The sequence below is a fragment of the Colobus angolensis genome, unplaced genomic scaffold, assembly GCF_000951035.1.
Source record: "Colobus angolensis palliatus isolate OR3802 unplaced genomic scaffold, Cang.pa_1.0 Scaffold302, whole genome shotgun sequence".
NCBI lineage: Eukaryota > Metazoa > Chordata > Mammalia > Primates > Cercopithecidae > Colobus > Colobus angolensis.
The window spans coordinates 2,992,995-3,010,734 of record NW_012116289.1 but is presented as its reverse complement, the minus strand read 5'-3'; the positions used below and the strand labels follow the sequence as shown (position 1 = coordinate 3,010,734).

The following is a 17,740-nucleotide window of genomic DNA, read 5'->3' as shown; positions in this document are numbered from 1 at the left end:
CAACACGGCACAAGTATACATATGTAACAAACCTGCACGTTATGCACATGTACCCTAGAACTTAAAGTATAATAATAATAAAAAATAAATAAATAAAAGAGTATTATGATTTTTAAAAAAATACTTTTTTCTTTCTATTTACAGTTATACCGCTCTATTGCCAAGCTCTTAACCCCCACAGATATTTTTTTTTCTGCTTTTGACCTACTCAATTCCTTCCTGAATCACACTGAAGAAAAATCCCAATTTTTTTTTAAGGGATATCACTTATTGAATTTTCTGAAGCCCAAGAGTCAAGAAAACAGGTTTTGTTAACATCAACTCAACTGAAAGAACTAAACGTTTGTAAAACTAAGAGGTTATGTTTGTCATTAATGCATGCACATAATTTCAATTAAAGTTGTCTCATGAAGGGGATAATAAATTTTGAGAGGACGAAGAGCATAAACAAAGAATGAAAGGGAAGGAGCCATTTTCTCTCCTGATGCTTTCACAAGGTACATTTTCCAAGAACGCTGTTGATACCCATAGGAGGAGGCTGATCATGATGGTAGCAAGGACATTCTGGAGATCCAGTTGAATAGAGAAATCCACTAATTCTGTGGATAAGTATTTGGATTCAAGGGATATGTGCCCAAAATGCCCACGGGAGCTGTATATACCTCTCAGAAATGCTGCTTCTGGGTCAACATTCTTTTCATTTTCCTGATTCCACAAGACGAGGACCTCCATCATATGCTAATCTCTTTGATATCTTATATACTTTATAACTATTTATTCCTTTAATAAGGAGATTGGCCTAGCACAGATTATGTGCGGGTATAATTTATGCAATGGTATATGGATAGTTTAGCTGTAACTACTGCTGGGAGGGACACAGTGAATGGCGATCCTACGCATGCAGTGTCATGCTGCCTCTGTTTCTGTTTAATGGGGGAATCCATTGCAACTCAGATTCCAAACAGAGAATTTCCCTGTCCATCAAAACGAGTTGGTATATTCTTCTCCACTCCAGCTGAGTGGCAGCAAACACAGGCACAGTACACAGAAACAGCTGGCAAAAAGAGCATTCTGAGAGGAACAGCTAGGGAGCTTGGGGTCCCACAAACACAAAGAAAGAAAAGTTCCTGCAGGGGAGGTGAACAATCAGCTATAGTGTGTGCCTCGTTGAAATGCAACAGGTAAGGGCAGGACTTAGAGTCAACACTAAGGAAGTTGCTTCAGCAGACTATGCGTTTTTTGTAAGCGGTAATAGAGAACTGAATACAAAAAGGTACTAGGTCAATAAAGACTAGCTCAGGATAGAGATGATTGTCATATAAGCCATACCTAGATGATCACTTACTTTGTGAGATGGCGTCAGAATTTCTCCGCATAATGCTTACGAGTTAGAAATCATTCATGTCTGAAGACTCTCAACTTTTCCTCTTCCCCTTACCCCATTATCATGCTTGATGGAAGATCCTGTCTGCCTCCTGGGCACTGATCAGGATGATGAATAGAAACTTCTGCAAGATTGGAGACCTAGTGGGATTTTACATTGATAAGGGAGTAAACCCCTGGTGGGAGGACAGAACAAATGCAGAAAGGAAGAGGGAGCTTTCCCTCTTACCTCCCAACAGAAACTAAACACAACTGAAAAGAGTCTGGGAGCAGGAGCTAAGTGTGGGTCAAGTTTCGGGGAAGTTTAGATTTAGGAAATGCAGGGCAACTACTGGTGTGTGTGAGCTGTAAGTGGAAAGAAATGAGGAAACATTTTTTTATCTGTTTGCTGGGCATGGTGAGTGGATTCCTCTTTCATTCCTTGAGTGACTCCAGTAAAGATTTAAACTACTTGGAAATTAATTTTAAATATCAGATTGGTATTTCTTTTATGGCAACTTCATGGGGCCAAAAGGTAGTTGAGATTTATAGAGTCAATATGTAAAACTTTAAGCTTTCATTAAAGGCACAGTAAACTGTGTTCATTGTTCATACATAACTAATTCTTTTTGTTACTGTCATAAAAGCCTTGATTGAGAGAAAATTCCAGATACTTTTATTGAGAGATGACTAGACTGGGTGGAGGGCACTTAAACATATCTATTTTTTTCTTTTCTGATGTTGACATCCGGGGGATGACCAAGGTTCTCTCTTCCATAAACCTGTTTTGGCTTGGTTATCTCTGGATGCGTTCCAGGTAAAGACAACAGAGGCTGTAGCAGAGGGAAGAGGGGACTGAGGCTGGGGCTCAGGAGTTTCCAGATGTCTGGGCTTACGGGGACCCTAAGGAGGCATATGATGGGTCACTGAAACAGGGCAGGTCACACCTCCACGTGGGGAGGACTTCTTTGGTTCTTAGTCATTTCTCCATCCCGTAGCTGTGTTCTCACACAGAGGGACAATGGTTAGAGTGAGCCATGTTCCCACACAAAGAATAAAAACAACACCAAGTTTGGGAGTTGTGGGCTAGAAGCATTCTTGCTCCCCAAATTATGGGAGGCAAGAACATGTCTTTGTTACGATATGACATAAGGTTCCGTGAAAACAGACCCTACCACTCTCGGCTGAGCAACCTTGGTCAAGATTCTTATTCTGTGTATTTGCTCTTGGATCTCTCAACCGCAAATGCAGAGACTAATACCCCCTACCTCACAAGGAGGTTAAATGAGAGAATATCTATACAACACTCAGTAAATGCTTGGCATATAGTTACTTCTTACTTCTCAAAGGTTACTTCCTACTATCCCTATTAGTAAGTATTTTAGTATTTTTACACTAATGACAAGGACTAGCCTTTAAAAAAAAAAACATGATTAAGTTTGAAAAGGTGTAACTACACTGGAAAAGACATCTCCTTGGCTTTCCCTATATTCACAGGTTATTTCTATGTCAATATGAGTACGTTTCCCTGAAGGTTAGTTATCTTCCTAATTTCTTCTATACCCCTTTTATCACCCCAGTCTCCCATGCGTTACCCCCACAAAGGAAGTGACTGTTGATCACTTCCATGAACTCTTTTTCCTCGGAGCCCCATGGCTCTGTGAGAGGCCTGTCATTGCTATATCTCCCTTGCATTACCATTATTTGTTCACTTGTCTCATCTGCCTTAATTGCAATTGACTACAAAGATGGGACAAGCCTTATTTATCTTTAAATGAACACCTGTAACATATGTGCCTGGTTAGGTGGCAAGTATTTAAGAAATATTTTTAAAGCGGATGAGTAAAAATCATCAAATAAATTATTCATGGCATGCGATGTCCTTTGTTCATCAGAATAATTGCTTGTTAAAATAATTAATGTCTGTCCCTTGGGGGCATTCCTGTTCCTTATAGATTTGGGTAAATCATGCCCCATGTACACTTGCCCTCCTCACAGTTCTCATGGCTTATCTCATGGTGCTTTCCAGCCTTCTGGCGTTGTTGCCTGAGTCAGAGAGGGGCTTCCTAGCTGGTTCTGTCCTGCCTTTAGACCTAAAATCAAAGCTCTATCCTTTCTTCTTTTTTACACATGGAAGCCATTCCTTTGCCATCTTCCTTGTGCTTATTAACTATTATAAATGTTTAGGGGATGTTTGGAGAGAAATTACTTCTCATATTTGTGACATTCTACCATTCAAATACTAACCAGGCCCTGCTTACCTTCCAGAGATCAGACAAGATCTGGTGTGTTCAGGGTGGGATGGCCATACACTCATATCTGTGACTTTCTACCATGTTAGGGACACTTGCCAAGTTTCACCAGCATCACATGTGTCCCTGCCAAGTGTGGGCTCTGGGAAGCAGACCTCAGGCCTTAACACCAAGGCATATGTAGTGAATTGGGTTTGCGTGTCACTCAAACTCACCAGGCCTGGTCTCTACCTACAAATCTGGGGCATTAAAGCCAGGATGATTCTAGGACCTTGAGAAGTGCCAATTAGCTTCAGCCATTATCTTTATAAATACTAATTTCTGAGAACAAATAATCAAGTAAACTTTGTTTTCCTTGAATCAGAAAATTTCAGTGATGTGTTCAGTATATTCCATCAGAAGTAAACTATGGAACTCCACCCCCACCCTGCCCATGGCAGCAATATGCTTTTCTTGCCAGCACTGCTAAAATGCAATTTGCATTACATCCTACTGTATGGTGGATGAATTCAAGTTCATGTTCTAGAAGCAGTTCCTAATAATTCTCATTTCAACATCTTGGGAGCAACTCCCATCTCTTGTTCTTTCTTTACACAGATGTATTGAAATGTCTGAGGGCATGCAAAGACACTTACCCAACAGTGGAGTCCAGAAATCCTGTAACACCAGAGAGTTGGGGCCAGTCGAGCTCATCGGTAAGGGCTGTTGGTAGATTGATGAAAGAGTTCTAAGGAAAACAATAAAGTAGCAATTATCAAAATGGTCATTTATTTCCTAAAGGTAGTAAGAAAATTCATGGCCTGAGCATTGCTCTCTGTCTGTCTGCCTCCCACTCTCAGTCTCTCTTTTTAAGGGCTTTTGGTATTCAAGGCAGATGCCTCTAACCTTCAGCTTCATCAGGGAAGTCACAATGATCAGCACTACCCTTGACCTGTCTTCTACTCAGCTCTTGCGAAACATGCAGGACATTTGGCATCTCAAACACTTGGGAGGAATGCTTCAGCAGACTGAACTTCCCATTCTTACATTTTCTGAGATTTTCTCCATTTTGCAGTTTAGGCCATCAGAAAGTCAATCATCTGAAAAGTGATTAATCTGAAAAATAATGCCCAATCCCTCAGAAAAAAATGCCTTCCCTGGGTTCAAAGTTATGGCCTTAAGGCATTAAGGTGGTGCCCTCTGACCTTCCTGGAGGTCTCAGACATTTTTGAGAATCTAACTGTGGTTCCTTTCTCCACAAAAATGCACGTGTATTTAACCTGGCCTGTGATTTCAGGAGGCTCACGGACCCCCTGCAACTCCTGCACAATTTGTCAAGAACTCCTGATACAAAGTGTTGACAAAAATAGGATTCATTTGAACCACATTTCTATGGCTTGTGCAAAATCAGCAAAGAAAAATGTGATGAGCTACAACCTCGTATTGTTCCTTTTATGAGTGACTTCTGGGACTAATCTCTCCTGTGGTCTAATTTTTAGAAAAACTTATCTAAATTGGTATGTTTGGAACAGGGCTGCCAGATTTAGCAAATAAAAATAAAGGGTGCCAGCCAGATGCCGTGGCTTGTGCCAGTAATCCCAGCACTTTGGGAGGATTGCTTGAGCCTAGGAGTTTGAAACCAGCCTGGGCAACAGAGGTAAAATTGGTTTCTACAAAAAATAACAAATTAGCTAGGTATGATGGCATGTGCCTGTGGTCCCAGCTTCATGGGAGGCTGAGACAGGAGGATTGCTTGAGCCCAGGATGTCAAGGCTACATTGAGCCATGATCATGCCACTGTACTCCAGCCTGGGCAACAGAGTAAGACTCTGTCTCAAAAATAGATAAATACATACATAAATAATAACAGATGTCCAGTTAAGTGTGAATTTCAGTCAAACAAGGAATAATTTTTTGGATTAGTATGTCTCATGCAATGGTTGGAATATACTTATACTTGAAAAATTTGTTGTTTATCCTAAATTCAAATTTGACAGAGTATCTTGTATTTTATCTCAGCATCTTTCTTCGGATAAAACCTTTAAAAGCCAATATTCCTTTTTTGCCTTCACTGACAGGAAGCCTCCATGAGTGGCTGCAAGAAGCCTCTGTATTTCTCAATATTGAAAACCCACGTTCCCTTTGGGTAAACGTGAAAACCTTGAGTCCTCCTTTAATGCTATTTTAAAATTTAAAATAAATTAAAGTATATCTAAAGTCAAGCACGTCAAAACAATTGTAGTTTTAGCACAATTTTCCAAATGGCACATGACCCTGACCTCCTGCTTTTTTCTTCATCCATGAAGATCCCTCCCCTAAGGAGACTCTGATGCTAGAGGCTATGAGGGAAAGAAAAGCCATTAACCCCTTGAAAATATGTCTTTATTGTTCTTTCTTATTGCAAGGTAGTACATGGGTTTGTTTTAGAAATGCAAACATTATAATCATTTACAATGCAGAAATAAAAGCTCCCCATCACCTTCCCCTAAGAGATAACTCTAGTGAAATAACCATGGTTAACAGTTTGTGTCGTGTATAGAACAGTTTATATGTGAGATCTACCACAAATCTTTAAACTGGGAAAAACTCAATCCTCCTACTTTCAGAGAGATAGAGAATGAGAACTCAAAATAAATAAAATGCAAATTTATATTTCTTAATTGTGGACTGTTATGGGTTGAGTTATGTTTCTCAAAAAGATGTGTTGAAGTCTTAACCCCACCTCCCACCTCAGAATGTGACCTTGTTTGGAGTTGTTGCAGATGTAACTAGTTAAGAAGAGGTCATACTGGAATAAGATGGGCCCCCTATGACCAGCCCTTATCAAACAGGAAGAAGAGACAGAAACGAAGACACGGGGGGAAGGCCACGCAACGGTGGAGGCAGAGATTTGAATGATGCTTCTGGAAGCCAGTTAATGGCAAAGATTGCTAGCTGTCACCGGAAGCTGGAAGAGAGGCATGGAATAAATGTTTTTACAGACTGCCAAGAAGGAACTAACCCTGCTGACATCTTGATCTCAGACTTCCAGCCTCCAGAATTCTGGGGCAATCCATTTATGGTGCTTCCAGCCACCCAGCTTGTGGAACTTTTATATGGCAGCCAAGGAAACTAATACACGGCTTGAATTGGACAATATGCTTGTTGCTTTTGTTATTCAAAGGGCTAAGACATGAACCCCTTTACTATGTTTACTTTCAAAATAATTCTTAAAACAAACAAATTGTTCAAAAGCAGCAGTCATCCCATGATATCCTGTATATTTTCTGTGGGTCTCTGAGCTTCCTCTGCTCCTCCTTCTTCAATTGCCTCCTCCTTCCACACATGCCATGAAACCTCCATCCTATTTCTTATCCTAAGTGTGATTTCCAGCACGGTTGGGGCTGGAAGAGGGAGGAGATGGTCAGGAAGTATGGCGTCCTGGGATGCACTTGTATTAATGATGATTTATCCTCTTTAAAGAACCAGAAACAACCCCATGGAAAGAAAGCTCCCAGTAAATCTCGGAGGACCATGCAGTCTCAGTGACCGGTACTTTGTCACCCCTTAGCATTCAGCACCCACCATTTTCTGCTCAAAACTCCACCGTTACTGTGACTCAGTTATTCTCTGGGTTTTTATTTCTCCTGACACTATAAAGCAAAACTTTTCTCTGTGTTTTATCTTATTTTTCCCTGCATCTTTCTGCTTACAATGTGTGTTTACTGTAGGATTTGAGAATATTCAATTCTGCCAGACAAGACAAGAAAAACAAATAGAATGGATGAAACTCACAAGATTTGTTAAGCAGAGATAGTGAGTAAGCAAGTGGCTTGTGAGATGCAGGCAGAATTTATGAGCTGTGTTGAGTCAGTAACCTGCAAAACACGTTGAAATGTACAAGAATGATAGTTCTTTTCCACCCCACTCCCTCACCTTTTACTCTGTCATCTGTGCAATGGCAACTCCAGACTTGGGAAACTGGATGAGGAACTAGGTTTCTGATTCTGTCTGGGTCTGCTCTCCCTTTCACAGGAAGGAGTTAGACAAGAACTATGCGGCATAGGGATACCCTCTGTAGCCTGGCACACTAAGGGAGGGGTAAATAATTCTGAAGTGTGCCAGCAAAGTAGAGAAAGGGCTTTGCTCTAGAAATCAGGTGATCTGTTTTCTATGTCTAGCTCTACAAATACAAAGAAGAAACACAAATCAAGAAACTCCATGATTGGCTCTGACACCACTGGAAATAGGTTCTGTACCCCCTGTAGCCCTCATTCTCAGTCAGGGGTGGGTGATGAAGTTGTTGTCTTCAGTGGCGGAAGAGGGGATGTTGAGAGGAGGGGTAGGGTAGGTGGGAAAACGGCAGGCAATCCTGTCTTGGGAAGTGGGATCTCCATGTTCCTAATGTTCTCCAAGCTCAGTTCTCTCTGGATCAATCTGAAGAAATGGGGCTCAGCTACCTGGGAGATTCCTGGAATCCTTGCTGATATCTCGGAAACCGTCGTCAGCCTTGGAATCATCCCCACCAGGATTTCAGCTGGAGTGGACAGTGGCTGGTGCTGAATCACAACTGGGGCCAGGGTAAGATTGCATTCCTCAGCGGGAGCCCTGGAAGGCCCAGGCAGACCAGCTGCATAGGTTTATCCTGGTCATTCAATTAACCTCAAAATATAGCAAGCCTGTGATTTCCTGGTTGAATGTTTTAGACTTCACTTCTGATGTTAAGCCAAGGTTTTACTGTCATTAGTGTGCAAACTTGGGGAAGATGTATTTCAATTTCAGTATCTCCAATGGCTATAGAAATCTCACCCTATTTACTTCAGCAAGACTGTGGGGGAAGACCAAAAGACAGTTGGAAGCAGATTGACAAGTCAGAGCCCTACTATGTGAAGCATCATGTTTAGGGCAGACCACCTAATGTCCCTTTCCAAGTGAACTGTCCCAGGTTTAAGAGGAGTGACATTTATTTGCCAGATAATAGAAAAGGTTTGAGCAGACCAATAGAAGCCTGTCATATTTTTTTCCTTAGTAAATTTGGTAGATAAAAATGAAAAGCAGTGGCTATTAATAGCAAATGTTTTATAGACCCTAGCAAAAAGGGAATGCTTAAGTCCTATCACATTAAACACTAAAAGCTTTATTCATGCAACATCATATCCAAGATATTTCAGGCATTTGAGGCAGGAGGAATGCAAATTAAGATTTTCCTCATCAACTCCTGCTTATTCCTCTTGAGCATTTACGTTCTTAGGAAACTTGTTTTAAATGTACCTTAAATGTGCATATGTGAAAAAGACTGAATATTTACCAAGAAAAATTTTCCAAACTTAAAGAGCATGAGCAACCTAGTGAGTGTTAGATCACTACCGCATTGCTTCAAAATTTCTTCTGACCTTTATCAATGATAGGTATTTATTTTTATAGCAGAGTTGGCACGTGTATACTATTTTGTGTAATATTTTCATTTAATGTTTCCCTGTGTGGGTAGGTGTGTGTGTATTTCCATGCATCGACAAAGCCCACTGGTTCCCATTTTGGATGGATATTTAGTAAATACAATAATTTGAATTAGGTAATATTTTAAGCCCTAACTTCAGCAAGCAATTGATGTTCTTAAAGCTTTGTTGCATGGGAGAAAGAGAGTAATGACACTAATCCCTCATTCATCTGATTCTGCCAGTCTTCCAGCAAAGCAGGCAGTATCCTCAGTGCCTTTCCTTCACTGTTTACATTTGGGCTCTCTCCATCCTGCACTGCTGTGGACAATCTGCACAGTATATTCCCTTTTCTATTACACATACCTGCATTAGACCTGAATTGATTATTTTCAAACAGTACAAAGTCACGTGGAGGAATCTAAGTAACCACTGTTGGAAAAAGATGAAAAATGTCATCACCAGTTAAATAAGCATTGTTTTATCCATTCCCCAGAATTAAAGTCTCAAAGCAGATGGGGGATTGTTACTTTACTAAAAAAAGAAAATAGCTCTTGGGTTGGTATTTTTAATAATGCTGGACAGTTTCAAGGCCCGGGAATCAGAGACAAGGGCTACCTGCTTAACGTTGGGACCATGGGTCTCCCTGTTCCGCTAGTTGGCTTCTCGGCTCCTTTTCCATCTGTCCTGCAGTGGCGCCTGCAGAAGGTAAGCAGGGTTCCTCCTGCTTTCTGCCTCTCAGTCCCACCGTGCCACCACACCGCCTCCCATCTGCTCAGGTCCCCACCCCTCCCATCACCTTAGTGCCTTTCTTGTGGGAACACCACATCATGCAACTTTCAGAGCCTTCCTTGTCCCTCACACACACTTTCCTGCCTGACTCCCATTTCTGTAGCCTCTGCTACATGAATCTGTCCTATAAATAAATGTCTACCTATTCACGATGCTTGGATGTGCTGTTTCCTAGATAACGTGCATTAAGCCAGAGTGGGGAAGGGAACTAATTCTGGGTTCCCCTTATGTGCCAGGCACTGAGACAGGAAACTTGCACAAATTGTTCAATTCAATGACACAACTCTATGAGGCAGCCTTCCTCCCTCCTCCCCTCCCTCTCTCCCTTCTACAAACACTTTAGAGCAACTAACATGTATCAGATTGGATATTCCCTCTAATAAAAAACAAGTACTCACACCTCAGACAAACAGCAGCAAATTAAATGACCAACCCTTAACCCAGTGAGAGTCTCTGGGAGGACCCCTCTTATGAAGGGCACCTTCCCTTGTTGATTCAGGCCCCTGGAGGATTTCTGTGTTTTCTGTTGTTAAAAGAATCCCTTATGCAGGGCAGCACAGGGCCCAGGACTGCTCTGGTCTGAACTCAGAGTGGGTCTGGATGACTTGCCAAGGTCGTAGATCTGGTAAATAGCAGGGCTGGGATTTGAGCCCAGGTTCTAGTGAAACAAGAAAGGGAGGGGCTTCCCATAGCCCACTTGTATCTGTTCCTTGCTTTGCCCCCAAGCTGCCAAATCCCATAAAATGACAAAATGGGCCAAGCTGGGCTAGATAGTCCTTGAACATGAGGCTTCCTGGTTGCCTGTTTAGGGGGTAGTCTCCCAGATAGTGCTTTGGGTGAAAAGTTCTGAAGTGCACAGATGATTTGAGAGCTGCCGCCATCTTTTCCTTCTCTCTTTCTCTTGTATGGAGGCCGTGTCTAATTTATGAAGAGTGCAGAATGAATATTTTGGGGACAAATACGGAAATCATATGTGACCCTACACAGAAACCCATACACACCCTACTCTTCTGCACCCAGGGCCTGTCTGGCCTGACATACCCCGGGGAAAGGCCCTCAGGGAGATGGCACACACCACTGCTTTGGAGGTCTGTCTTCTAGTGGGGCCTGGCAGATAAAGTTCTGGGAGAATAGAGAGAGGATACATCATCTGGTTTCTGCCTCTGTCATCTCAGGCTTAACTAGATTAGGTAGCACAGTTCTCATAAACTAAGGCTTTAATATAGACAACTTCAAGAAAGTAATTTAACTCTGTGCATTTGATTTGTAAACCATATGATTTCCCTTGCAGTGAGATGAGTCTCATATTGAGGGAAAGTCCCTGTGGCCCTATGATTCATTACACACACAGAGGCACACAGAGGCAAAGCGGGATGGAGAGAGGGTGAAGGGGAAGGGGAGGGGGAGAGGGAGAAACATCAGACACCAGACTGTGCTGGGCACTCTGTTGGACATCGTCCCAGGCAGCCGTGGGCTCCTTCTTCATGGGACTCACCGTTCTAGAGAGGCACAGACAATAAACACTTTCCAGCTGGGTAACCTAGAACTCTTTCCTTAACCCTTCTGTGCTTCAGTTTCATTACCAATAAAAATAACTTAATAATAGTACCTATCTCATTGGGTGGTTGAGAGAATTAAAAAAGATAATCTATGCATGACGTTTAGACTTGTAAGAGCTCAATAAAAGTTGGTTGTTAGTCGTATTAAGGGCAGTCCAGAGTACTGTGCCAGCACACAGAAGGGACATCTGTCCCACATCTGGGGCTTTCAAGAAAGGAATCTTGAAGGAAGTCTTATCTAATGTGTGAGTCCTGGAAGGCTAGGAAGAGAGAATCAAGCACAGAGGGACCAGGGGGAAATAGTTCCAGCATTGCTAACACCACATGCAAAACCGCAGGGCTAAATTCATCATGTCATGTCCAAAGGAGACCAACAAACACCAAGCATTACAGTTATACATTGTCAGGTAACAGGTAACCCCCAAATTTAGTGACTTAAAATGTACTACACACCAGCAGACCAGTAGCAATAACTGCTCAGCACCTGGTACGATGCTTATTTGACGCACATTCAACTTCAGTGAAATAAGTCATTTTCAGGGAAAAAGTACAGTGTTTCCTCTTTGACCCTCTGCCAGTCCAAAAGCTTATGGGGGCAGTGAATAAACAATCAAATAAAAAATTCTAGCAAAATATGACACGTAAATACAAAGAGGACAAAATGGCAAATAATACTCCATGTTTCATCATTTTGCTTGAATGTAGCTCTTTTTATTTATTTATTTTTACCTTGTCAGCTCCTCTTAGTTTCTTTCCTTTCCTTTTCTATTATTTGTTACTTAAGCTCTAACCCTATGATTTATTTATTCAATGAATGAGTCGAGGGATGCATTTCTCCCACTGCCGCATACCAAATGAGAACACATTCTACAGTTAAACTCTTTCTACTGAATTCCCTTCCTTCCATTGTTTTTTTCCCTCCCAGGGTGATTGAATAACTTTTTTTAGATTCATAAAAGCAAGAAAACAAGAGTATGAAATATCCTCCTCATATACAGAGATAACCACAAATCAATTTTTTTCGAAGGCCATTGAAACAAACAGAAAAAAAAATTCCTCCAAGGGCCAGAAATGAGCACGAAGAGGTACACATCCTCGAAGCTGACTCTTCTAATACCTTTGATTCTGTAAAAGTTTAGTCATTTCTAAAACAGCCAGACTGCAATTTTTCTGGGATGTGGGTAGTTTTCCTTTTTGGGGGGTAATAACTGGAATTGGATACCGGAAGTCCAAGGTCAAGTTACAGAGGGGAAAGTGGAGAAGACCTCACCGGGGTCACCTGCTCCCCAGGACTGACCTGGGCTCTTGTTCCCCATGACTGTGATCATAAATGATGATCTCTTTTTCTTTCTCTCTTCTCTTTCACTTTATACCAAGAGGCTGTCCCAAAACCTTGCCATTCCACCCCTCTGGGCATACACATCTGCTGGCCCCGGGTGACTGCAGCAACCTCTGGCCAGGGGCCCTGCCTCCTCACTATCTTCCTACATCTTCAGTAGTGTTTCCCAGAGTCTCATAGGGAGCTTCTTTGAAGTACAGATCCTGATTGGGTAGGTTTGTGGTGGGGCCCTAGAATCTCATTTTGAATAAGTGCCCTACATGACTGCAATGACTGGCCACGTAGGGAAACCCTAATCTGCAGGCTTCTGTAGCTATTCAATGTCATCCTCCACCACAAGAAATCTCCATGTCCCCAACCTCTCCTGACAGCCCTCCTCTCCTATCCCCCTCAACAACTTGGGTCCCCCTGAACCTACCCCTACCCCCTCAGACCTCCAGGTCTCTCCACAAGCTCTTCCTCCAGCTCCACTGTCTTGACTGCTTAGTTGCTAATCAACAGCCAAAAGTTGGCTACATCTGGACTTCCTCTCAGAGCCTTCCTCACCTGCCCTGGCCTTTCTCTCTTAGGTGTCCTCTTCTAGGTTTCATGGTAGCTTGTGCATGCCTAGCTGATTGCACCTAACCCTCTAGCACTAGGGCAGGGGCTGGCAAACTGTTTCTATAAAGGACTAGACAATAAATATTTCAGGTTTGCAGGCCGTTTGGTCTGGTACGATGCTTATTCGATGCACATTCAACTTCAGTGAAATAAGTCATTTTCAGGGAAAAAGTAGAGCGTTTCCTCTTTGACCCTCTGCCAGTCCAAGAGTCCAACCTCTGAGGTTTCTCTTTCTCTCTGTCGTGATTGCTCAGTTCTGCCGTTGTCATAGACAATATGTAAATGAACGGGCATCGCCGTGTTCCAGTGAAACTTAGTTTACAAAAACAGGGAGGGCAGCGTCTGGCCCAACAGCCATAGTTTTCTGACCTCTACTCTAGGATCCAACAGACTCAGTTTGTATCTGGGCTCCTTGTTTAACCTTTTGTCAGTTAGCTAAACTTGCTAAGTCTCAGTTTCTTTGTCTATAAAATACATATAATAATAGAGTCATTTCAGTATTGTCTTAGTCCATTTCCTGCTATAGTCCATATTCTGCTATATTTTCTCAGTCCATATTCTGCTATAGCAAGATACCTTATAGTGTAATTTATAAACAACAGAAATTTATTGTTCACAGTTCCAGAGACTGGGAAGTTCAAGATCAAGGTGTTGGCAAATTTGGGTCTGGTAAAGGCCTCTGCTTTGTAAATTGTGCCTTGTTGCTGCATTCTCACATGGGGGCAAGGGAGTTCTTTTATAAGAGCACCAATCCCAGCCATGAGGATGAAGCCCTGATGACTTAATCCCTTCTCATTGGCCCCACCTCGTCATACTAACAGTGGATATTAGTTCCAACATATGAATTTTGGGGGACACCAACATTCAGACCATTGCAAGTATTAAATAAGATAATGCTAAATAGGATACTTGGTATTTGGTAAGCACATGGTAATATTTGCTTTATATTATTATTATTATTAATTATGGTGAGCTTATTTCTCTTCCCAGCTAGATTTTACATTTTTTGAAGCTGAGTCGGTGCTTTTCACCTCCAGAGCCCCAGTTATCCACCTTTATCTATTTCTCTGTTTTTAATAATAGAACAGTGATAGTTGGGCATAGGGCTGCCCAGCCATGGACTGCAATTCTTAGTCTCTGTTGCAGCCTGGTGTGGCCATATGACTAAGTTCTGGACAATGGGGTGTGAGAAAGAAGTGGTATTTACCACCATCATGCCAACTTCTCCCAAGGGATGTATGTACCTTCACTTGGTCTTTTTTCTTCCCTCCAGGTGACAGGTGGCAGGATTAGGGGCAGCTACCTCAGACCCCAGGATGGAAGCTGCATGTTGAGGATGACCTAACTTTCCTGCAGCCCTGGACTGCTTCCCTCTGGATTACTACATAAAAGGAAACACTTTCATCTTAAGTCACCAAATCTGGGACATTGTGACCACAGCTGAGCCCATATCCTGCCCTGTTAAGAAGAGCTGATTCATCTACTCATTCTTGTTGGCTCTGAAATATATGTTACCAACATGAGATCATGACCTCTTTGCTGCTTTCTGCTCCACTTTCCTTTGAGCTCTTTAGCAGTCAGGCTTAGCGATGCTATCCTCAATTTCTGCCTCTGGAATCTTTGGACTTTGTACTTCATGCATGCTCTTCCTTATATTCCTCCAGGAATTGTGGTTTAGCTCATCACTCTGCCCAAACTCCAAACCATTTCCTTGAGTGGAAATTCTGTATGATTTCCCTAGGAAATCAGGTAGAATCCAGTCTTGCCCCCTAGATGTTTGACTAGAGCTGGGCTGGATAATCTCTGCCTACTCCCACTCTTCCTAAGGAATTGCATGGAAGGAATTAGTTGGAAAAAAAAAATGAACAGTGTATGACAATTAATTCCAACCACCCAACATTATTTTTAAATGATGGAATTTTCTCTTTCCATATCCCAATGAACTTGAGATTCTAGGTGTTTCCCCTGTGATGAGTAATTTCATGAGCTCCATTTGATGGCTAAGGAATGTGGGGGAGAGTGAAGCAGGTGACAGACATAATTAACCAGGGGGCAAGAGATTGTCCTCTAGTTGCAGCAGCAGGCTGGATAGCACAGGCATTGACAGACTCACACTGCCTCCTGATACAGAAGTATTTCATGTACTGGCAGAGCAGGTATGTGGGCTGAGTAATTATAAATGCTTTTCAGAAGTATGGAGTTTAAAATAATTTCCTCTTGTAGTTTTCATAACAACTGGTTTTTGGCTTTTTACTTCTCTCAGAAGGCAGCAGGGCCAAGATGGTGGATGTTTTCAGAACAATGAGCCTGGGAGTGCACCCTACATGGCTGGCAGGTGAGAGACCCGGATTCTCACCTTGAGTAGGGAGAGAAGGGCGTCGAGTTGATCAGAATTCAAGAACGGCCCGTCTGGTCTGTTCATGAACAGGGAAAGGAAACGGAAGAACATTCTGTCTCTTGTGGCCTGATTGCTGCTGGAGAGCGGAATTCACCACGGTGAACACAACTCTCTTTTTCTGACAGAATCAATGAGAAGTAACTAGGATTGAGGTTTCTGTCCTCATTACCTAGCATCTTTAATCCGCTAGCCTGCAAGATGGCTGAGGAGCAGAAGGTGTAATTTTGTCCAGTTTTACTAAACAATAGCTTTTCTTCATCTTAAAATACAATAAAAAGCACAATAATGCTTAGATATTTCTGGAGTCGACATGAAGGTAACTCAGATAGAATTTCCATATTTTGCATGCATCATGAAAATCTTCCTCTGTGCTTAAGGGAGGCTTTATGTGCAGTGATAAATCTAGAGAGTGGGAAGCAGGGCGGGTGAGTGAGAATAGGGTGAGAGCTTCGATACTGCCTGTGCTGTTTGTGGGTTAATAAAGAGTAGCCAAACCTGATATACAAAATCATCTCAACGGGAGAAATGAAGTGCATATAAGCTTGAGAGATGGGAGCCACTTTGCTCTCTAGTGAATATGCATTTTCAGCAGCTAGATTAAGGATTCATTTTGTCCTTGACACAGCACGAAATTCAATCTGCGTCTACTTACCCTACAGACAACTGCCTGCCAGGGGTCGTGCAAAGATTTTATAATAGGATAGGCAACAGCTTTAGCTAGCAAAATAAATATTTGGGAAATTGTATTTCAGAATCACTTTTCTCTCCTCGCCCCCTCCCCCAGCCCATCATGCAATTCTGATTCAGTGAAATGCAGCATTTAATATTTTGGAAATAATTTTTGAACAGATGGGGGAAGAGGCAGGAGGGCAGCATCCCTTGCTGGCCTCAATGATCTTTCCACCTCCTCTTCTTTTTCAACAAACAACTCAAGCAGCGATTGTTTTTTCCCTTGAAACAAAAAAAGAAAAAAAACAAAACCAGCACGAAAGTGTTTTTGGATTTGCTCTTCATCTTCCTTTGACATCTTTCTAAGTTGAGGTCTTTCTTGTGGTTTGAGTAGGTCGATTTGAACCTGACTACTGAGGTTTAGATATTTCAGAGAGAAGCTCAGGTTGTTTAAGGAGAAAGGGAGCAGACAGGTCGGAATGAGACTCAGAACCCTTTGTGTCTGTGGAACCATGAGAGAGAGTCTTCATACTGTCTTTATTGAACTACAAATATCTTTCCAGATGAATACACTCCTAATCTAATTAGCTGTAAACAGGACTCCCGGGTGCCCCACTACTTAAGCAGAGGATGGCAAGAGCAGGAGAGGAGAAGGGCCACTGCACGGAGAATGCCCGACAGTGGATTCCTTTTCAGCGGATACAGCTGGGATGGGGTCATGTACACACAGACGTGTTTTCTGCCTTATAGGGAGACAAAGGCAAAGAAGTATCAAGTAGCCTCATAGAAGGCACAAGGGCCCATTATAAAACAATGCCCACTTGTTTTTCTATAGCATTTACTGTGCTTGCCAGACAATCTGATCAGGTCCTCGGTGCAGCAAAGGAATGGAACGAAACATGTCTGGGCTCCCTGAAGGGTCTTGATTTGTAATATGCATTCCTATTATCAGACCCCAAGGGAGACTCCTGCTGGAGTTTGAGGTCTTTAACTGGCACATGAGACAGGCAGGACCACAGGGTGCAATGAGACAACTCCTTCCTTTTTCCCACTGCCCGCTCATCTGTGGTGCTAATTCATCCCTTTCCCTGGAAGAAAATTCAGACCAGCCCAGTTATGCTTGTGCTCATTCTCAGATAACATATACTCTTCTGGTTATATTCAATTCCATTTCAGAAAAGGAAAATGTTCAGTCTTCACAATTTTAAGTAAAACTTCTTGCTCCCTGTCCACCCTGGACTTGAGGCTGGCCATCTGTACCCAGTGTTGGGAATGTGGTCCACTTTCTTTTTTCTTTTTTTTAATTATTATACTTTAAGTTCTAGGGTACATGTGCATAACGTGCAGGTTTGTTACATATGTATACTTGTGCCATG

General features: G+C 42.2%; 1 protein-coding gene and 1 long non-coding RNA gene across 4 annotated transcripts in view; both read right to left on the bottom strand.

The window, feature by feature from the left end:
• Nucleotides 1-17,740, bottom strand: part of AOAH (acyloxyacyl hydrolase (neutrophil)) — a 214,565-nt gene that overhangs the window by 76,372 nt on the left and 120,453 nt on the right. For all 3 annotated transcript variants that reach the window (XM_011950150.1, XM_011950151.1, XM_011950152.1), the window contains one exon: nucleotides 4,250-4,341. In XM_011950150.1, the coding sequence (XP_011805540.1) occupies nucleotides 4,250-4,341 (92 nt within the window). The remainder of the gene's footprint in view (nucleotides 1-4,249; nucleotides 4,342-17,740) is intronic.
• LOC105517579 lies at nucleotides 7,707-10,012 on the bottom strand. The gene is made up of 3 exons (XR_001002690.1): nucleotides 9,630-10,012; nucleotides 8,033-8,180; nucleotides 7,707-7,755 (listed from the first exon to the last, which is right to left on the bottom strand). It is a non-coding gene; the product is annotated as an uncharacterized LOC105517579 (long non-coding RNA).